Here is a 16,114-nt window from a genome sequence, read left to right as displayed (position 1 = left end):
GACCCTGTAAACTCTTCTGGCAGCGTGTTTTCTTTCACATAGCACTAGGTCAGGACTGCTTCAGCAGGTGGTAGATCACACCTTTCTAGGTAGACTAGGGTGGAGGCCAGCCATCAGGGATGCCCCAGCAGACTGAGGTTCAGGGTGTGTTATTTGGCCATGAGTTGTATACAACCACTTCCTGTCACATGGGCAGAGAACTTCACTGTTCTTGGCCATCAAGTCACCAAGAGTAATCATCGCTGAAATGACTCAACTAAATAATCCAGAAGTCTGGATTTTACTCCTTTCTTCCCTGAATCTAGAAGTTGGTAACACAGGATCTAGCTCATGGCTGTTCCTGCTTGGTGTCCCCTGTGGTAGAGCTACTCCCATGTAAAGCACCAAGACATGCTGCGCCTCCCTCAGTGCCATGTCCACTCCTGGCAGGGTGCTGGGCTTGGGTCCTGCTTCCTTTGCCCACCCTGACCTCAGAGAAGAGATATTTTGTTTATGTTTTATCTTATTCACATTCTATTATATTTTATTTTTCATTTAAAAGCCATCCAGCAGTTTGTCAGTTGACGTAGAAGGCAGTCTTGTGCACCAATACTTACTCATGTAGACATGCTGATCAGCTGAAGCATCAATGCTAAAGTTGAGTGCTACATCATTTGATCAATGACCAGTGTATACTTCAGCACACCTACATTTGCAGGTGGGCATTCAGTAGTTCCCAGTTACATCCAGTTGTTAGGTACACTTAAAAATGGGAGATATCTTTTAATGTGTAATTTATTAGGTAAATGGTCCTATAATACTCTGTGCTAAAGAAGCAAGTGAAAAGAAACTGGGTGATAGCACCATTTCTAGATATTACTAGGGGTAACATAGTAATAACATTAGTCATAACTGTAAACTGTAGAGGACCTACAACCTTTTCTAAGTACTCACCAAAACCCTAAGTTACTGCTGGTCAGTTAAAAGCAGTTTGGTGTTTAATAGAGGGTTATGAGTATTTTCAGATGAATGACTGGGGAGTTACCTGGGGCAACTTGCAGTTGTCTCAGCAGAATTGAAGCAGCCTGTGGTAAAGATGAATACAGGGAGGCTCATACAGCAGAGGAACTCACCATGATGGAGAGCTTGCCCAGGGCCTGAAAGAGGAGATCAGGATGAATGTGAGGTATTATGAAACAGCAGATGTCAAAGGGACAAAGCAGAGGGTTAAAACAAAAGGAGTCAGGCATGAGAGAGTGATGGCCATGTGGAAATCCAGCTATAAAACCAAAGTAGAATAACATGAGCCAAGCATCAATGGAAAGCAGGTAGGTAGCAAAAAGAACAGCCAGCAGCTAGGTTTATTTCTAGCCTCTTGGCCTGCATGAGACATCACCCTTGAAGTGTGCCTGATGGCCAGAGGACGTGACAGTTTTAGCTGTAGCAATTTTGTATCCAACTGTTGTGATTTACGTGCTCAGTTCTCTGGTCTGGTGCCTTGCCTGCCATCAAGAGGGTGATGCATTTCAGGATTTTTTGGTAAATAATTTTTAAGTCAATGTAACCCAACAATTCCCAAGATTTCAAGACAGTTGGGTGCAGTGGTGAAGGTACCATTGTTCTGCTGCCTGCTCTTCCCACTTGGGAAGAAAATTTCATCTTTGTTCTACTTAGTACTGTGCTAGCAAGCACTTGTGAGCAGGCTGTAATTTGCAGAGCAGTGGGATAGAAAATGAAGCAACCTGTTCAGTGGCCCAAGAACAGACTGTTTCTAGGGCTGTATTTTGTTATTGATCTCCCTGGGCAGGCTGTTAACAGCGGGGGTTTGCCACCTCTTTGCTCCCTAATGCAGGTGAAAAGGAGATGTTCAGCTTTGCATCCAGTTTTTGGGGTGAGAAGAAAGAAGCATAAGCAGCAAATGATACACAAGCTCCCTTTCTGCCACATGCCAGGGTTTCACAAGCCAGGTCTTTTCTGTAAGATGTCCTACATCTGCACACAGGAGCATGGGAAGCCTACAATTCTGGATCCTAATTTAGCTGCGCTGTCTAGTGACATACCAGACCAACAGCAGCCTAAACAGTTTTTTGTGGTGTGACTGTCTTTGGGGGTCGCTTCTTGTCTGGGTTTTTTACCAGAGCCTGAGGAAGTGAAGTAGCCAACACCAGGTGAAAAGTGGTAGAAGGCAGATGATTAATTTCTGCACTCCTTTGCAACTCACAGTCTGAATTCCTTCAAGATGGGCTGGGCTCAGTGCAGCCCAGTTTATGGTCATTTCAGAGCATTTGTCTGGAAGTGCTGATACTATCCGGTTACATTTTAGGTGTCTTCTTTTCTTTTTTTTTTTTTTACCACAAATTAAGGGTCTCTAGTTATGGTAATGAATAAAAAGACACAGCTTGAGCCTTGAGGGCCGTGTAGCAATGCCGATCTCGGTGCAGAGGGGCAGAGGCAGCAGGCAGGCTTGCATCTTACCCCGAGTTGGATCGATGGCAGTTCTACCTACTACTGTCACTGTTCACTCCCTGTAAAGAGAAGAGGGTGTTAAAAAATGATATGATATAGAAATCAAGGGTTATGACTGTGGTTGTTTCATTGCCATGGTAAAATGAAGGATGTTTGATACTTTTTTTTTTAACTTTTTGTATTTCTTCTTAAGAAAAGTTGTGGCAAGTGTTACCAAAATAGTTTCAGTTTCTGTCAGATTTGCAAGTCATGTACCCTGTGCTTAGATACGAGGTTGATAATGGCTTAGTAGTATTTTTTGTTAAAACATACCTTCATTAAAAAATGGCCAAAGCGATTCATCTTTGTTGTGCAGCATTCAAAAGGCTAGGGAGATCAATAACTCCCCTTAGCCTCAGGGAATGTTTAATGTTGTGCTTGAGGAGGACTCATCAAGTCCTTAAATGCCTGTTTAGCGTAGCCTTTGCTTTAGGACCATTTTTGAGGCTTAGAGAAGTTCTATATATTGAAAAAGGAGGCTGTAGCCTTATGTGGGTTTACAAAAACCCCAGCTATTCTTCTGAACACATTTGTTTATTTTCAGTGCCAAAAGACAAATGTGTTCTTTCTTCTGTGCTTTTATAAGAAACCTTGTGCCCTTTAAAAACTCAGTAGGAAGGAGGTTGTGGTTAACTGACTTAATTAACAGGGATGGAAACCTGGGTGGTTCAGTGTGTCCATTCTTGCTGGAATGACTTACAGTTTTGACTCATGGGGTTTTGTTCCCAAACACAAGGAATGTTTGTTCCAGCAACATACTTGAGCGTGGTAATGGGGGGGTTGCATGTGGTTGGTGCCAAAGTGCAGCAGACGGAACAGTAACTTCACAGAGTAGTTACCTCAGTAGTCTTTAGGGTATAAGACCCTTCTGAGAGTGTGTACAGATTTACATATCAAAAATAGTAGTGTATAGGGTCCTTTTAATGCTTTGAGATTACTACATACAATTCTGTTTCTAAATGATTTAATTACAGGTTAATGAAGTAACGGACTTGGATACCGTGTTACACGGAGAAATAATCTTTCTCTGCTCTTCATGCTGAGCATAGACCTTTTCCATTTGCAATGGTATTCACATATTCAGGACTGAAATCACCATTATCCATGCCTTGAGAGTAGGGCAGACTCTTGTCATAATATTATATTATAATCCTTCCAAAGATAATGAGGTGACTGTTGTTGCATTTCAAAACAGCATGACCAAGATGAGCATTTGATCCAGCAGCTACATTCCTCCAGAAGTACTAAGATACTTGCAGCTATTTGATATTGAGCTATTTTGTCCCTCAATTGAGAAATAAATAGGTCAGGCAAGGCCTTTGAAAGGAATTTAATAGGTACATCTCATACTTGCAGAGAAGCATGAAACTCTACTGCTAAAATGAAATTGGGTTCATGAAAGGTCACAGTTATCTTTTAAAGTAAGATTTTTGCATGTCTGAAGAGTAAATATTGCATTAAAGGCAAGGTTAGAGTCTGTTTTACTGGTAATATTACAAGTTTTCTTCTTTCCTCCAGATTATGATATAGCTTCGTGCAAGCTAAGCAGCCAGCCTGCTAGATTTGACTTTTGCTTTATTGCTGTATAGTGACATGCCAGACTAGTCAGGCATCAAGTAGTAAGTATGTGAAGAACCATGAGCGGCCACAATAACAAGAAAATACTTTTTATTATTTTGTTGGTGGCTTTTAAGTCTTGCCATCAGTTTTTCGGAAACTATTGTGACATGGATAGCAATCACAAGTTGGCTATACAATGAAGCTAATTTGCCTGTTTAAGCACAATCACTTACAAATTTGAGAAAGGGTCTAAAAAGGACTCCATGTATCTTTAAATATATGTAGATAACCATATAGATAGATTCATAGATATCTATACATGTATATCTATATATATTTACACAGAGATATATGAGGCATTTATAACCATGCTTTGCTTCATACTAAACTTCCACCAGAAGTACCTTCCACTGAATATGGTGTCACATGAGCAAGGGATTTTACATATGGCACAATGCATGGGGTGGAAACCTCTGGTGGAGAGAAAAGTTTAAATGCACCCTTGGAGCTGGCAGCTAAAGCAAAGCAAAAGCTTCCCCCACCCTCTTACAGCTGGTCTGCTTTAAGAGGTGTTCATCCTTTCCCTTGATGCTCCTTGCCTGCTTCAGCCTCATATGGTGCTAAATTACAGTACCCTCTGAAGTGAGGTTTGCATGCTGCTGTGGTAACAAGAATTGTCAGGTCAGTCACCATTTCAGACACTTGCTGTTCCTCATGCCCAACTACCAGTTGGTTCAGAAGTGCCAGTGTCACAGCAAGCCCCTGCTCTGGCCACCCTTCAGCTGTGCCAAGGGCAGCCCAGCCATGCCTGGGTTTCACTAAAGAAGTGAAACTGGAAGAATTGCTGAATTGTAAAGCCCCTCATTCTCGATAGGGTTGTGAAGCACCCCTGACGTTGTTACTACCTTTGATATATCTCAGCTAACCTGTTGTGAGCTGATGTGTGAACCTGCAGCTACCTTCTTTCTGGTCCATGACCTTAAGAGCTTATGAAGAGGAGCAAGGGGCTGCCTTACACCCTGTGACCCAACCTTTGACAGCCTACATCCCAGACCCCTGGGTCAGGACACTTCCCAGGCATGTCATGTTAACACAGCTGCAGCGAGGACCAGCTGGCTCTAGATTAGGGGACATGTGGCTTTGTGAGTGGCATGCAGTGATGGTGCTACTCTGCCCCTGGGCAGGGGCTGCAGCCAGGCAGAGGTGGCCCCAGCTTGCTCTGAGCTTGCTCTGAGACACTCCTCTGGGCCATTTCCACTGGAGTAATTAATAAATAAGTGATGGTGTTATGGTGTGGAATGGTTTAGGTCTGGAAAGCTGAGAAAGTCCTTGCTGATTATTGGGATGTACTTGTGTTTGGTTAAATAGAGGCCTGGAGGATGTTTGTCATTGAATAACACAGCAGAAAGGAATGCAGGAAAAACACTCTTTTACAAGTTCAGGACGTGGTCTGCAGCTTGTTACATTCCTGCTCTCACAGGAGCTCCGCACTGAGAAAATGGTTTAAGGGAACCGTCCCATTGGGCTCCTGCAGGAAGGCCTGGAACAATGGCCAACACAGGAAGGATATCACAGGTGGATATAGCACATCTGTGCCAAGGTGCAATGGCAGAAGAGAAGTCACCATGGCTCCAGCGGACACCAGATGTTTTATGACTTTTCAGTATGTTTTGAAAAGCATCCCATGGATGATCACAGAGCTGAGGAATAAGACTAATGGCAGACTGTGTTAATACTTGGAGCTGTACATATGTCGTGGTTTAAACCCAGTCAGGTAACTTGTTCACTCACTCCCAGTGAGTGGTGCCGAGCTGACAACAATCAAGGTCCGTGTCCGTCTCCCCCCCCCCTTCACCGGGGCTCTCCCCTTCCCCGCTCCCAGAGGAACGGGGAGGAGGATCGAGAGAGTGCAACTCCCACGGGTTGAGACAAGAACAGTCCAGCAACAAATCACCACCGCTACTATCAGCTAAAACAATGATAAGGGAAAATAACAAGGGAAGAGAATACGATACCACCGGCCAAGAAAACGAGTTCCACCTGGAAGCCCCTGTCCTTCCGGGTAACTCCCAGTTACCCCCCACCCCGGGCATGACGTGCTGTGGTATGGAATACCTCCCCGGCTAGCCCGGGTCAGGCGCCCCGTCTCTGCTTCCTCACAGCTTCCCCTCCTCCCTGGCAGAGCATGAGCCTCACAGAGTCCTTGGTCAGGGTAAACATCACTTAGCAACAACCGACAACATCGGCTTCACCAACACTGTTCTCAAGCTAGAAGTCAAAACACAGCACTGCACCAGTTAACACAAAGGAAAAACATGACTGCTACTGCTGAACCCAGGACAACATAGTAAAGGTGATGTTTTGTAGCCTCTTCACCTTGAAGGTGGGAACTGAAAGAGGCTGAAGTGAAAAGTGGGGTGGAGATTAGCTCTACTCTTGGGAGACCAGGATTGAAGGTTTAGGGCAAGGCTGAAGAAAAAGCTGATGCAAGTGGTTAGGGAGTTGGGATTTTGAGAGAATAAGATGTTCCTCAGGAGCACTGAGCTGATGGGCTCTCCAGGCACAGCAACTGCAGGGCAGCAGTGGTGGGAACAAGGCAAATCTGTGCCCTGTGATGGGAGTGTTGCAGCAGCTGAACCTTGGGGGTCAAGTTTTCATCCTCTAAGCTCACCCCAGGAACCTTTCCCAACCCAACAGAGCTGCTGAAAGCCTCCATGGATTCCTGCCTGAGCATCAGTCAATGCAGAAAACAGCTTGGGCTTTTGAAGCATTCATCACAGAAGCAAGATTGTGTACCAGAACAGATAAGTCACAGGCAAGAGGGAAACTAAAAGAACTTTTCAGGCATGTAAGGCTGATAGGAAATCAGCCTTACGACTGGGCAAGGACACTTTCATCACTCATACACTGTCGTAGTTCTGCTAGTGGTAAAAGTCATTTTATGGGCAGTGTGGTACTAGTGATTTACAGGGTTTCATTCTCCACAGCTGACATTTAGTTATCCTATTTCACAAGTATCAAAAATACTTTAATGTCAGAAAAGTAAATAAAACCTTACCACGAAGTGTAAGCATGAACAATGCTAAATATCACTGGCTTTTGCCACTAGTAGTATGTATCACATTTAGGAGACTAGTTCTAGATGTAATTGGTATGGGAGCCTGGAGCAGATGGCCTAACATACTGGCATTTGCCAGTAGGTTATGAGCTTGATGCAATCATGAATATGTAGTAAGGTAGCAGGCATGTCACCTTTCTGAGGGCTGAAAAGATCTTGGCTAAATCCCAGCAAGACATGAGGGAAAACCCAGGAGCAGATTTCAACATGATAAAAATTGAGACCCTTCCTTCTGTTACTTAAAACATTTTCTCTGATATAGGACAACAATGACTTGGAAATAATATATGCATCCTTACTAAGGGTTCTGAATTATTCCTGTGTTATTTCTGTCTGATTTAAATCGGTTGAATAGCTGTGAGATCATTCTGCTGTTATTTTGGTGTTTGCAAGCTTTCAGATTCACTGCATATGCCCTTGTGTTTGTATTTATATTTGTGATTCTCCCAAAGTTTTGCAGGACATAGCACATCTCCAAGGATTGTTATTTGTTATTTAAAACCCACTGAACTGAAATCCAAATTCCATCCATTCACTGCTGGCCGTTATTTATTTTCCATTCATAAACTTTCAGCAAGTAGCGCCAGGCAGCATTCAGGCATCACAGCAGCCAAGAGGTGAAGTAGGCTTTTCACGAACACGTTGCAGGCTGATAGTCACCTGCAGACACTGGTTGGTGAATCATACTGAGCAGTGAATACACCCTGAACATCAGGATCCTTTCACATGCTGAAGGAAGTGTTGCAATTTTACTCATCTGATCTGCACGTTGCTCCGTGGAGGCTTTCATCCCAGCTTGCTTCTTTTTACAATAATTCAGGGACGTATTATGAAATCTGAAATTCTGCTAAATTCAAGCAAACTTCTTGCTGAGTATGACATTTAGGATCTTAATTCTGAAGAAGATATGTCAAATATATGCCTACATAGCAACACTCTAAAATGTGAATTTACTTGGGGTTGCAAGAACAATCCTACACATGAGTAATACAGGGCTGTACTGAGACAATGCAGGAGCATGCACTGCAGCTGTAAAAGTGGAAGGGAGACTACAGTTCCACAGGGTTTTCCTGTCACCTCTGCAGCCTTGTAAGCCCATTTGTGTGGAAGGGCGGAGTTAACAGCTAAGGACAAAAGATGTTGCCTGTGGGTGAATCTTACCATGATAATTATAATGTCGCTTTTGCCTGGATAATGGCAAGTGCCGGGGAGGAGGTGCGGAAAGAGGGAGAAGCCTCTTCACTATAAATATTTCTTGCTGAAAATATCCTGGAAGAAGCATTTCCGGGTGTCTCAGAGCACCAGTGTTGGTATTGCTTAGATGGCAGTGACACCCTGTGGTACCAGCCGCTGGTGCAGCCCTCGGCGGTGGTTTCTTCAGGAAGTCGTCCTGAACAAAAAAAAAAAACCGCAACAGGGATGTTTTTAATTCACCTTCACAGACCACATCCTCCTTCCTCCCTGAGTGCCTTTGCACTAAGCAGGATGTACCTTTCTGGATTTAAATGTCCTAGAAATAGCTACTGCCTCTTTCCGAGCATTTGTGTACTGCCTGTGTGGTGAGTCTCTCTGTTTTGACTCACATCTCTTGCCTTTACAGTAGGAGGAATCAGCTGTAGTAACAAACCATTATCACATCACAGTGCACCTTTGCTATACAACTCAGTGAAAATGCTTGCTGCCATTACGTTTGCCTTGCTGAGCAATGAATGCTGATGGTTGGAGGGGACAGTGCTCATCTGGGTATTTTCTCTCTTCCAGGGGGTTCACGAGTCAAAAGGTGTGACTGAAGATTATTTGAAACTGGAATCCCTAATCCAGAAAGTCGTTTCTCCTTACTTGGGCACATATGGTCTGTATTCCAGTGATGGACCCTTCACGCACTCTTCCTGTATCTTGGGTAAGAATGACAGAGGCTTGATCTGACACAGCACAGGGGGCTTCACCAAAACATTGGCTCACACAGGGCCAGGGCCCATGCAGGTGGAGACTGCCAGTAATAACTCAATACGGTCAGGCTCCTTTTCTAAGGTCATGCTCTTTGCAATGTGCAAAGCCACAGTGGAACTTTACAGAGGCAGAAAATGACAAAGGATCATCATAACAGTGCACATAAATGAATCTGATTCTGGAGTGTGTTTAGCATTTTCTTTTAGTGAGAGAGCTTTAACACAGGATGCTTTATGAACAGTGAGAAGAAGAAGCAAGAAGCCATTTCTAGAGCACTGAGTAGTACCTGTGCATTAGTGCTCAAAGATCATACAAGACTGTTTAAAACAGGAAATAGTCTTAGAGAAGACTAACGGATAAGCCTTCCAACATGTAAAAGCTTTCTCCAGAGTAATAAGCTGTTCTTCAACCCACTGGAGACAAAACAACAAAGTAGACCACACATAGCAGAGGAAATTCAGATTACATGGAAGGAAAATCTCTAATGCCACATAAAACACCTCTGGAGGCTGTTAGATCTTCACTGCACTGTATGCATGTCACATACATAGGCATCTGTAAGGAACAAGGTGGGGAAACGTGGTCCTGCCTGGTGGCAGAAGCTGAGTGGTGGACCCTCTTGAGTCCCTTCCAGCTTATTTTCTGTGATTCTTTGAGCTCTGAAGCATTCAGTGAAGGCAAGATTTGGTGAAGATGAAGGTTTTTTGAGTATCCCATGTAGTAATTCAATCTGTTGAAATTGCAAGGGGACACTACCAGCGTAAATCAAAAAGGAAATGTGGTAGTCCCTGAGTAATTCAGTGTAAATACTGTGATGTCCTGCTTGAATAGAGAAAACAGAGGGGAAAATAAGTTCAATTGTGTGTTTCCTGTGCAGTCAATTTAATCTGTTTGCTTGTCAGAAATGGTCAATAAGGTAGATGATTTTCCCTTGAAGCCGAGTGGAAAAATGGTTGTATTGCATTTGGTGTTAAAGAAATAAATCAGTTTTACATGAGTAAATAGAGGCCAATTATTTATGGAAAATGGCTTGGGATTACTACTTTGTATTCATTGCTTGCCATTAAAAGGCCACACGCATTTAAAAGGAGCCCCAAATTGGTGTTTTCAGAATACAAGCTTTTGTATGTTAGGGCAGAAAAAATGCACTCAAAAAAAGAATAAAACCCCAGTGAAATTTATTGTTAGAAAATACATGTAGTATTACATGACTGTGGAGTGCCTAAGTGCTGCATTTAAACTAGCACATCTTGTTCTGTCCCGCTCTTTTGGTAGAATGATTTAAAGCTGTGACATACCATCCTTTGGACTGATGAGGTCGCTGACCTCTTTTCTTCCCTGTCTGGCCAGCGCACCCAGGCTTTCCTTCCACTCAGGCCTTGGTGTGAGCAAAAAGCCAGTGTTCCTGTGGCAGGACAGCCCCAGGGAACCTTTTCTGTTTGCCAGGTCAAATTCCTAACAAAGAAAAAGTCCAAAAAGTGAACTTGGCTCAGTTGATTTCACTACTGAGGCAGACACAACTGCAAAATGCAATCTTAAATACAGAAACTGGTGGGTTTAGTAGTACAGCATACAACTGGAATTTGTGTCCAATTTATACATCATTTTAGATGAGACTGGCATTTGTAAAGGAAATAGTGTGGGTTTCAGCCTGACTTAAAGCAGGCAATTTGTATGTAGTGGCCGTGGTTGACTTTCAGAGTGTAATTAGGTTCCCTTCTCCAGCTGTACCCCTTTCATGGAAATGGCAAAGTGTGAATAGTAGGAAGAAAGCTTCAAAAGTGAGACCTATTCTTCACACTGCTTTTTTCTGTGGTACAAGTGAGTCTGAGCATTGAGGTCTGCAGTAAGTTTGCATGATGATCATTTTGGTCTAGCTGCTAGAGAGCACCCCAGCCCTAAACCACCGGTGGAGGATCTCCGTGCTGACTTGCTGCCACCTGCTGCTCATTCTTTGGAAAGAACCCACTTGGCTAACAGAAGTAGTCATACAGTCACTGCCACATTGAGTGCAGGTTTGCTCCCCAGAAAAGTTGCTGTGGGCACTGCCCTCCAGTTAACATCTCCAAACACTCTTGGTGCTCTCTCATTCTGTGGTCTCTGAATGATGCTTTGAATCTAAGTTCTTTAGTAAAAATGCCTGTATTAATCCTTGTGCCCTAGATTTGAAGACACCTGATTTTCCTGAGATGGTAGAAAAGTTAAAATTTCAACTACTATAAATTAGTGATGAGCTTCACAGCCTGAATAAGAACAGAATTGCACTTTCTGGTCTTGCCTGAAGAAAGTATTTGCAATTGTATGTCAGGTCCCCCACAATATTTACTGGTTTACTCCAGCTGCTGAAGATGTATGAATATAAGGAAATCTCAGCTATTATTTGTAAAGACAGGTTTGAGGTCTTCAATATGCTAAAGAAATCTAGTAAATCTGAAGCCCATTGATCTACTAAACTAGGAAAATGTATTCTCTTATAAAGGGGTCTGTCATACAGCAAAAGCTCAGGGATATGACTTTTCTTTTTAACACTGGTAATTATTACTACCATGATAACAGGCAGCTTTGAAAATATTACTCTGGATCTTTCTCTCTTCACAGAAAAGCGGTTCTTCAGGCGTTCAAAATCAGGTGACATCCTTGCCAAGAACCCCGTGGTGCGATCGAAAAGCTACAATAATCCGCTGCTGACTCCAGTGGCCGAGTATGAAACCGAGGGCATGGCTGCCAATGGAACAGGCATCCGAAGGCACTCTGTTTCGGAAATGACCTCCTGCCTGGAGCTCCAGGGGTACTCCAACCTCACCACCATCATGGACAACGGTTCCAAGAGCTCCATGACAGCCACGAAAAGCTCGCTGTCAGGAGACCAGGAGAGGCCCAGCACCGGGTCAGTGCAATGCTCTAGCAAACTCAGCACAGCTGAGCAACAGAAAGGACACTTCCACTCAATGGACGACCCACATAGGTCTTTTGAGCTGGACAGGGACCCTTCCTTGATTCCAGTTCCCTCTTCCAGCCCTGAGAACATAGTGGATCAGATTTTGGAGTCAATTGACTCTGATTCTGAAGGCATTTTTATTGATTTTGGCCGAGGCTGCTCCAATTCATCAGCGTACAATGTGGACGTGAACAGACAGAGCATCATGTGAAGGACATTAGGAGACAAACCTCGGAGTTTAATATAATATATGAAAGTTACTAGCGCACTGAGTTGGACTACGGGCAAGCTATGTATGTCTAGGGCAGAACCTCTGTTGTAGGTCATCACATCTGTACTGAAGTACACAGACACAAGTTGACAGCTGGCAGGAATCTGCTGCAAGAGGGAAGAAACTTCAGTGCCATTTCTCCCTGTCTCCATCACTTTGCAGTTGGATTTCCTGTTGTCTTTATAAACGTAGGGGTTCAGAAGCTGACAAGTGTCTGGTGAAAAGCTATTAGTACAGCTGGCAGTGTTTGTTCAGTAAAACAGCCTAGCAAATAGCTGTGTTCACTTTTAATTTTCTCAGGAGATTTCCTGTAGACGGCAGGTTGTTCTCTGAACTGTAACACCTCAGCCAAAGTAAAAAAAATATCCTTTTAAAAAAACAAAAAAGCCCAGAGGCTGTGGGCCTTCATGCCACAGAATCCAGTGATAAAGAAGCCTATTTTAATCTAGTACATCTTGTATGCACTCCTTTGCCTAATGGTGAGTTAAGATTTCTTGAAGAAAGGCAAATAAACAGAAATGTGCTACCTGATGTCACGCGATGCCTCATGTCTCATGTTCTGTTTCACAGCCAATACCTTGTGTCTGTGGGAGAGTTGTCTTGAAACTGGCTTTTAAGACCATGTTAATTTGCTCTGAATGTGGCACTTCGAAGAAATCTGTGCACTGTTAACTCCTGGAACATCCATTGTATGGAGCAATTCCAGCAGAATTCAACTTGTTTCCTAAATAAATAAAAATATGGCCTCTTGGTGGAAATTCTCATTATATATTTATATTCTTAAAGAAATACAATAATGCATATATTGCCAATTATGTATTGATATTTGGGGATTGTGAACCTTGGAGCTCTTCTCTTCCTGAGCGCTCCCAGCTCTTTGATCCTCCCTCACAGTAACATGCTGTTGTAAGAGCGGTGTCAATGGTTTTACAGAAGATTGATATACATGGGTAAAGTAGAAATCCTGATGCATTATAGATTTTTTTATTAGGTGATTTTCCAGTGAATAAAGAGCTCCTTCAGATCACTCCATCCTAGGCATCTCCTCTGGAGGAAAGAGTCTGGTGGTAACTCCTGAGATGCTCAGCAGAGACTCATCATCAGTTCAGTCTGGCAGCACCTGCTGCTTAGTTCAGATGCTCAAGGACTCTCCAGTTTTGCTCCACACTTGCATGGCTGACCCCAGCATTCGCCAAACTCTTCCGCAGGCTTTGATTACATTTCTAGGCTCGGGGCCCCACTTCTGATACTTGATTTCTTTTGGCCTCGCTACTTGATCTTTCGGAAAGTGTTAGCTCAATCTTTTGCAACCACCCTACTTCACTGCTGCAGATTTCAGCTTCCAGAGAGATGTGCAGGCTCCCCATAACACAGAGATTTGAGAACTACAGAAGCCAGCTGTGGAAGAAGCCCCGTAAATGAGGCAGGGGGTTATTGTCTGCTTCGTTTCTTTGTGTTTGGCATGTTCAGCTGGGCAGCCTCCCCTACAGGTAGGCACATAAGTTACGTCATATTTCATAGTTTCCTTCAGACAGAGATAATTGCTTCTATGTTCCAACAGTCTCAAACCTAACAGTCGGGGAACACTCTTGGATGAGACCATTGGATGTGGGGCAAAGTCAGTGGGGAGGGACTTAACAGCAACTGGCAGAAACACAGGTGCAGCAGAACACGCCCTCAGCAAGAGCAGCTTGGATGCCTGCATGGCATCCCTTAAGTGGGCTCTTTTGGGTCAAAGCTCAAGCAGCAGAAAAATCTTCTGTAACCTTTCAGGAGCAACAGCAGCAGCAGCAGCATGTAAACCCTTCAAAAGATACCGACCAAGGTCCAGGACTGCACTGGAGAAGGGCAGAAAAGCAAATCAAAACCAAATCAAACCTAGTCCTGCCTCACCCCACCCACAGAACTGTGACTACCAGCTATGATAGGGTTAAATGAGTATTTAAGGAAGTTGGGTTCGGACCTGTTAGGATTCATTACTTGATGTTGAGATGTCCTGTGAGGGCTGCTGAGCTGAAGTAAAAGGCTTGTATTTTGGGGGATGAAGAGGCTTTAAATTGGCTTAAAGTAAGTTAACCTGATGATGGTGTAATGGAGCAGGCTGAGCTCTGCTCTTGCTGTGGTTTAGAGCTTGCTGAACTAAGCTTGTCTTTGCTGGCAAATGTGGTATCACAAGTGTTTTGTCTGCTATGCTAAAGTTCCCATACTGGGGTAATGCTAAGGAAGGAGCAAATGAATTCCAACTTAGCGGTTGCAGCTGAAGTTTCAGGGGTCTTTTTTAATTAAAGAAAATGTTATTATCTTGGTGGGGTTGCTTATGAAGAGCCTAAAATTCTGAAGTCAAGAGTTAAGTTCCTTACTGCAATGGTGATAGGGTGGCATTTTGTCTGTCCCTCAAGTTTATATTAAAATATGTAGGCAGATACAACTGTAAATTGAAAAACTGGGTGTGATGGTCTATCTGATGCCTGTGAAAGCCACCATCTCCATTGTCCTCAGAGATGATGTTTCTCATCATCTTGTTCCCCAAGAAGTAGCATGACTTGGGGCAATGTGTTCTCCGTAGGCAGATGCAAGTGCAGCTGTGCTTTACCTCTGTGCTTTGAGGTATGTCTGGTTTGTAGCTGCAAGAGCTCATGTGTGTGAATGTGCAAGGTGTGGAGTGGTGTAATCAGACCTGGCCCTGGGAGGACCAATCATGCGAGTGATGCTGAGCCAGGAGTGTGCAGGCAATCAAAGCCCAGTGTTCAGTGACTTAAATTCTGCACAGACATGAGACTAACCTGATTTGTGATTCATCTATTAGTAATCCCAATGCAGGCAGGTCCCAGATGTGGTGGTCTAAGAGGCAAATCATGAAGTCATTACAAATATGTGGGTCAAAGAATAGCGCAGGTTCTTGCCAAAATATATTTATGAAGTGATGGCTTTCAGCTTTCAAATACTGCTACATGAAGTGTTCCAATTCACCAGTGGTACTCAAGCTTTGTTGCTAAGGGGCATTCTCTGTATGCTAGTTATTCCATTCTCTGTATGCCAGTTATTCCTCTCCACCCTTTCTTTGTTATGATAAACTGTGGCATTTTGTATTCTAATCCAAAAAAAATCAAAAGCTCTCTGCAATTTTCCTGGTTGGGATGGCTTCCAAAATCCTACGAGAGATAATACAGAGCAACAGATAGCACTTAAAGCTCCTGTCATATGGCACTGCAGGGTGAGCATTATGCAAGCAAAAGGAACTGGGAGACTAACCTAATGAACAGCTTCTGAGCTCTGTGTAATACAGCTCCCTGGAGCACAACTGCAGATAACGGAATAATTGGCTGCAAATAGTGCTGCCCAAATACAGGGCTTTTTTTCCTAAGAAAGGGGGAAAATGACTTTACATTATTCAATTAGCTCCTGGCAGGCTGGTTTTGGTAGTGCTTTTTGACTAAAATAAATGCACAAGCCCATACCATCTGAAGCACTAAGCTGTGGTGACAGAGACTATGGGCTGTGTTCTCCTAGGGCCACCATGTCGACATATGACAATACGAAAATACTGGATACCTCTCAAGTTCTGGTTAGAGATGCATGGATTACCTCTTTATTAGGATAATATGCTGTGAGAACACCTTGGAAATAAAGATGTCGGAAAGCTCTTAGTGGTTTTTTTTTTGAGCTCTGGTCTGCAGAGGTGTGACTGTCATGCTAGAACTTTTCTCAAAGTATCAAAATTTGGAGGTGGGGAGGGAAAAGCCAGATATCGGTTGAGCTGGCACTGCTGCAAATAACATATGCAGCTATCTTA

At 43.5% G+C, this 16,114-nt stretch overlaps 1 protein-coding gene and 1 long non-coding RNA gene across 10 annotated transcripts in view; both read left to right on the top strand.

Annotated features, from left to right (window-relative positions):
• PRR5 (proline rich 5) overlaps positions 1–13,079 on the top strand; it is a 94,323-nt gene extending 81,244 nt beyond the window's left edge. For all 9 annotated transcript variants that reach the window (XM_061472046.1, XM_061472043.1, XM_061472045.1 and 6 more), the window contains 2 exons: positions 8,924–9,062; positions 11,711–13,079. In XM_061472046.1, the coding sequence (XP_061328030.1) occupies positions 8,924–9,062; positions 11,711–12,261 (690 nt within the window). In that variant the 3' untranslated portion in view covers positions 12,262–13,079. The remainder of the gene's footprint in view (positions 1–8,923; positions 9,063–11,710) is intronic.
• LOC133278870 (uncharacterized) lies at positions 5,351–8,035 on the top strand. The gene is made up of 2 exons (XR_009746713.1): positions 5,351–5,796; positions 6,393–8,035. It is a non-coding gene; the product is annotated as an uncharacterized LOC133278870 (long non-coding RNA).
• Positions 13,080–16,114: the final 3,035 nt, after the last annotated feature.

The sequence above is a fragment of the Pezoporus flaviventris genome, unplaced genomic scaffold, assembly GCF_033815535.1.
Source record: "Pezoporus flaviventris isolate CSIRO_AGI_PZ_B2104156 unplaced genomic scaffold, CSIRO_AGI_Pfla_v1 ptg000070l, whole genome shotgun sequence".
Taxonomy (NCBI): domain Eukaryota; kingdom Metazoa; phylum Chordata; class Aves; order Psittaciformes; family Psittacidae; genus Pezoporus; species Pezoporus flaviventris.
The sequence above is the reverse complement of the archived record's forward strand: the minus strand, read 5'-3'. Positions and strand labels throughout refer to the sequence as shown.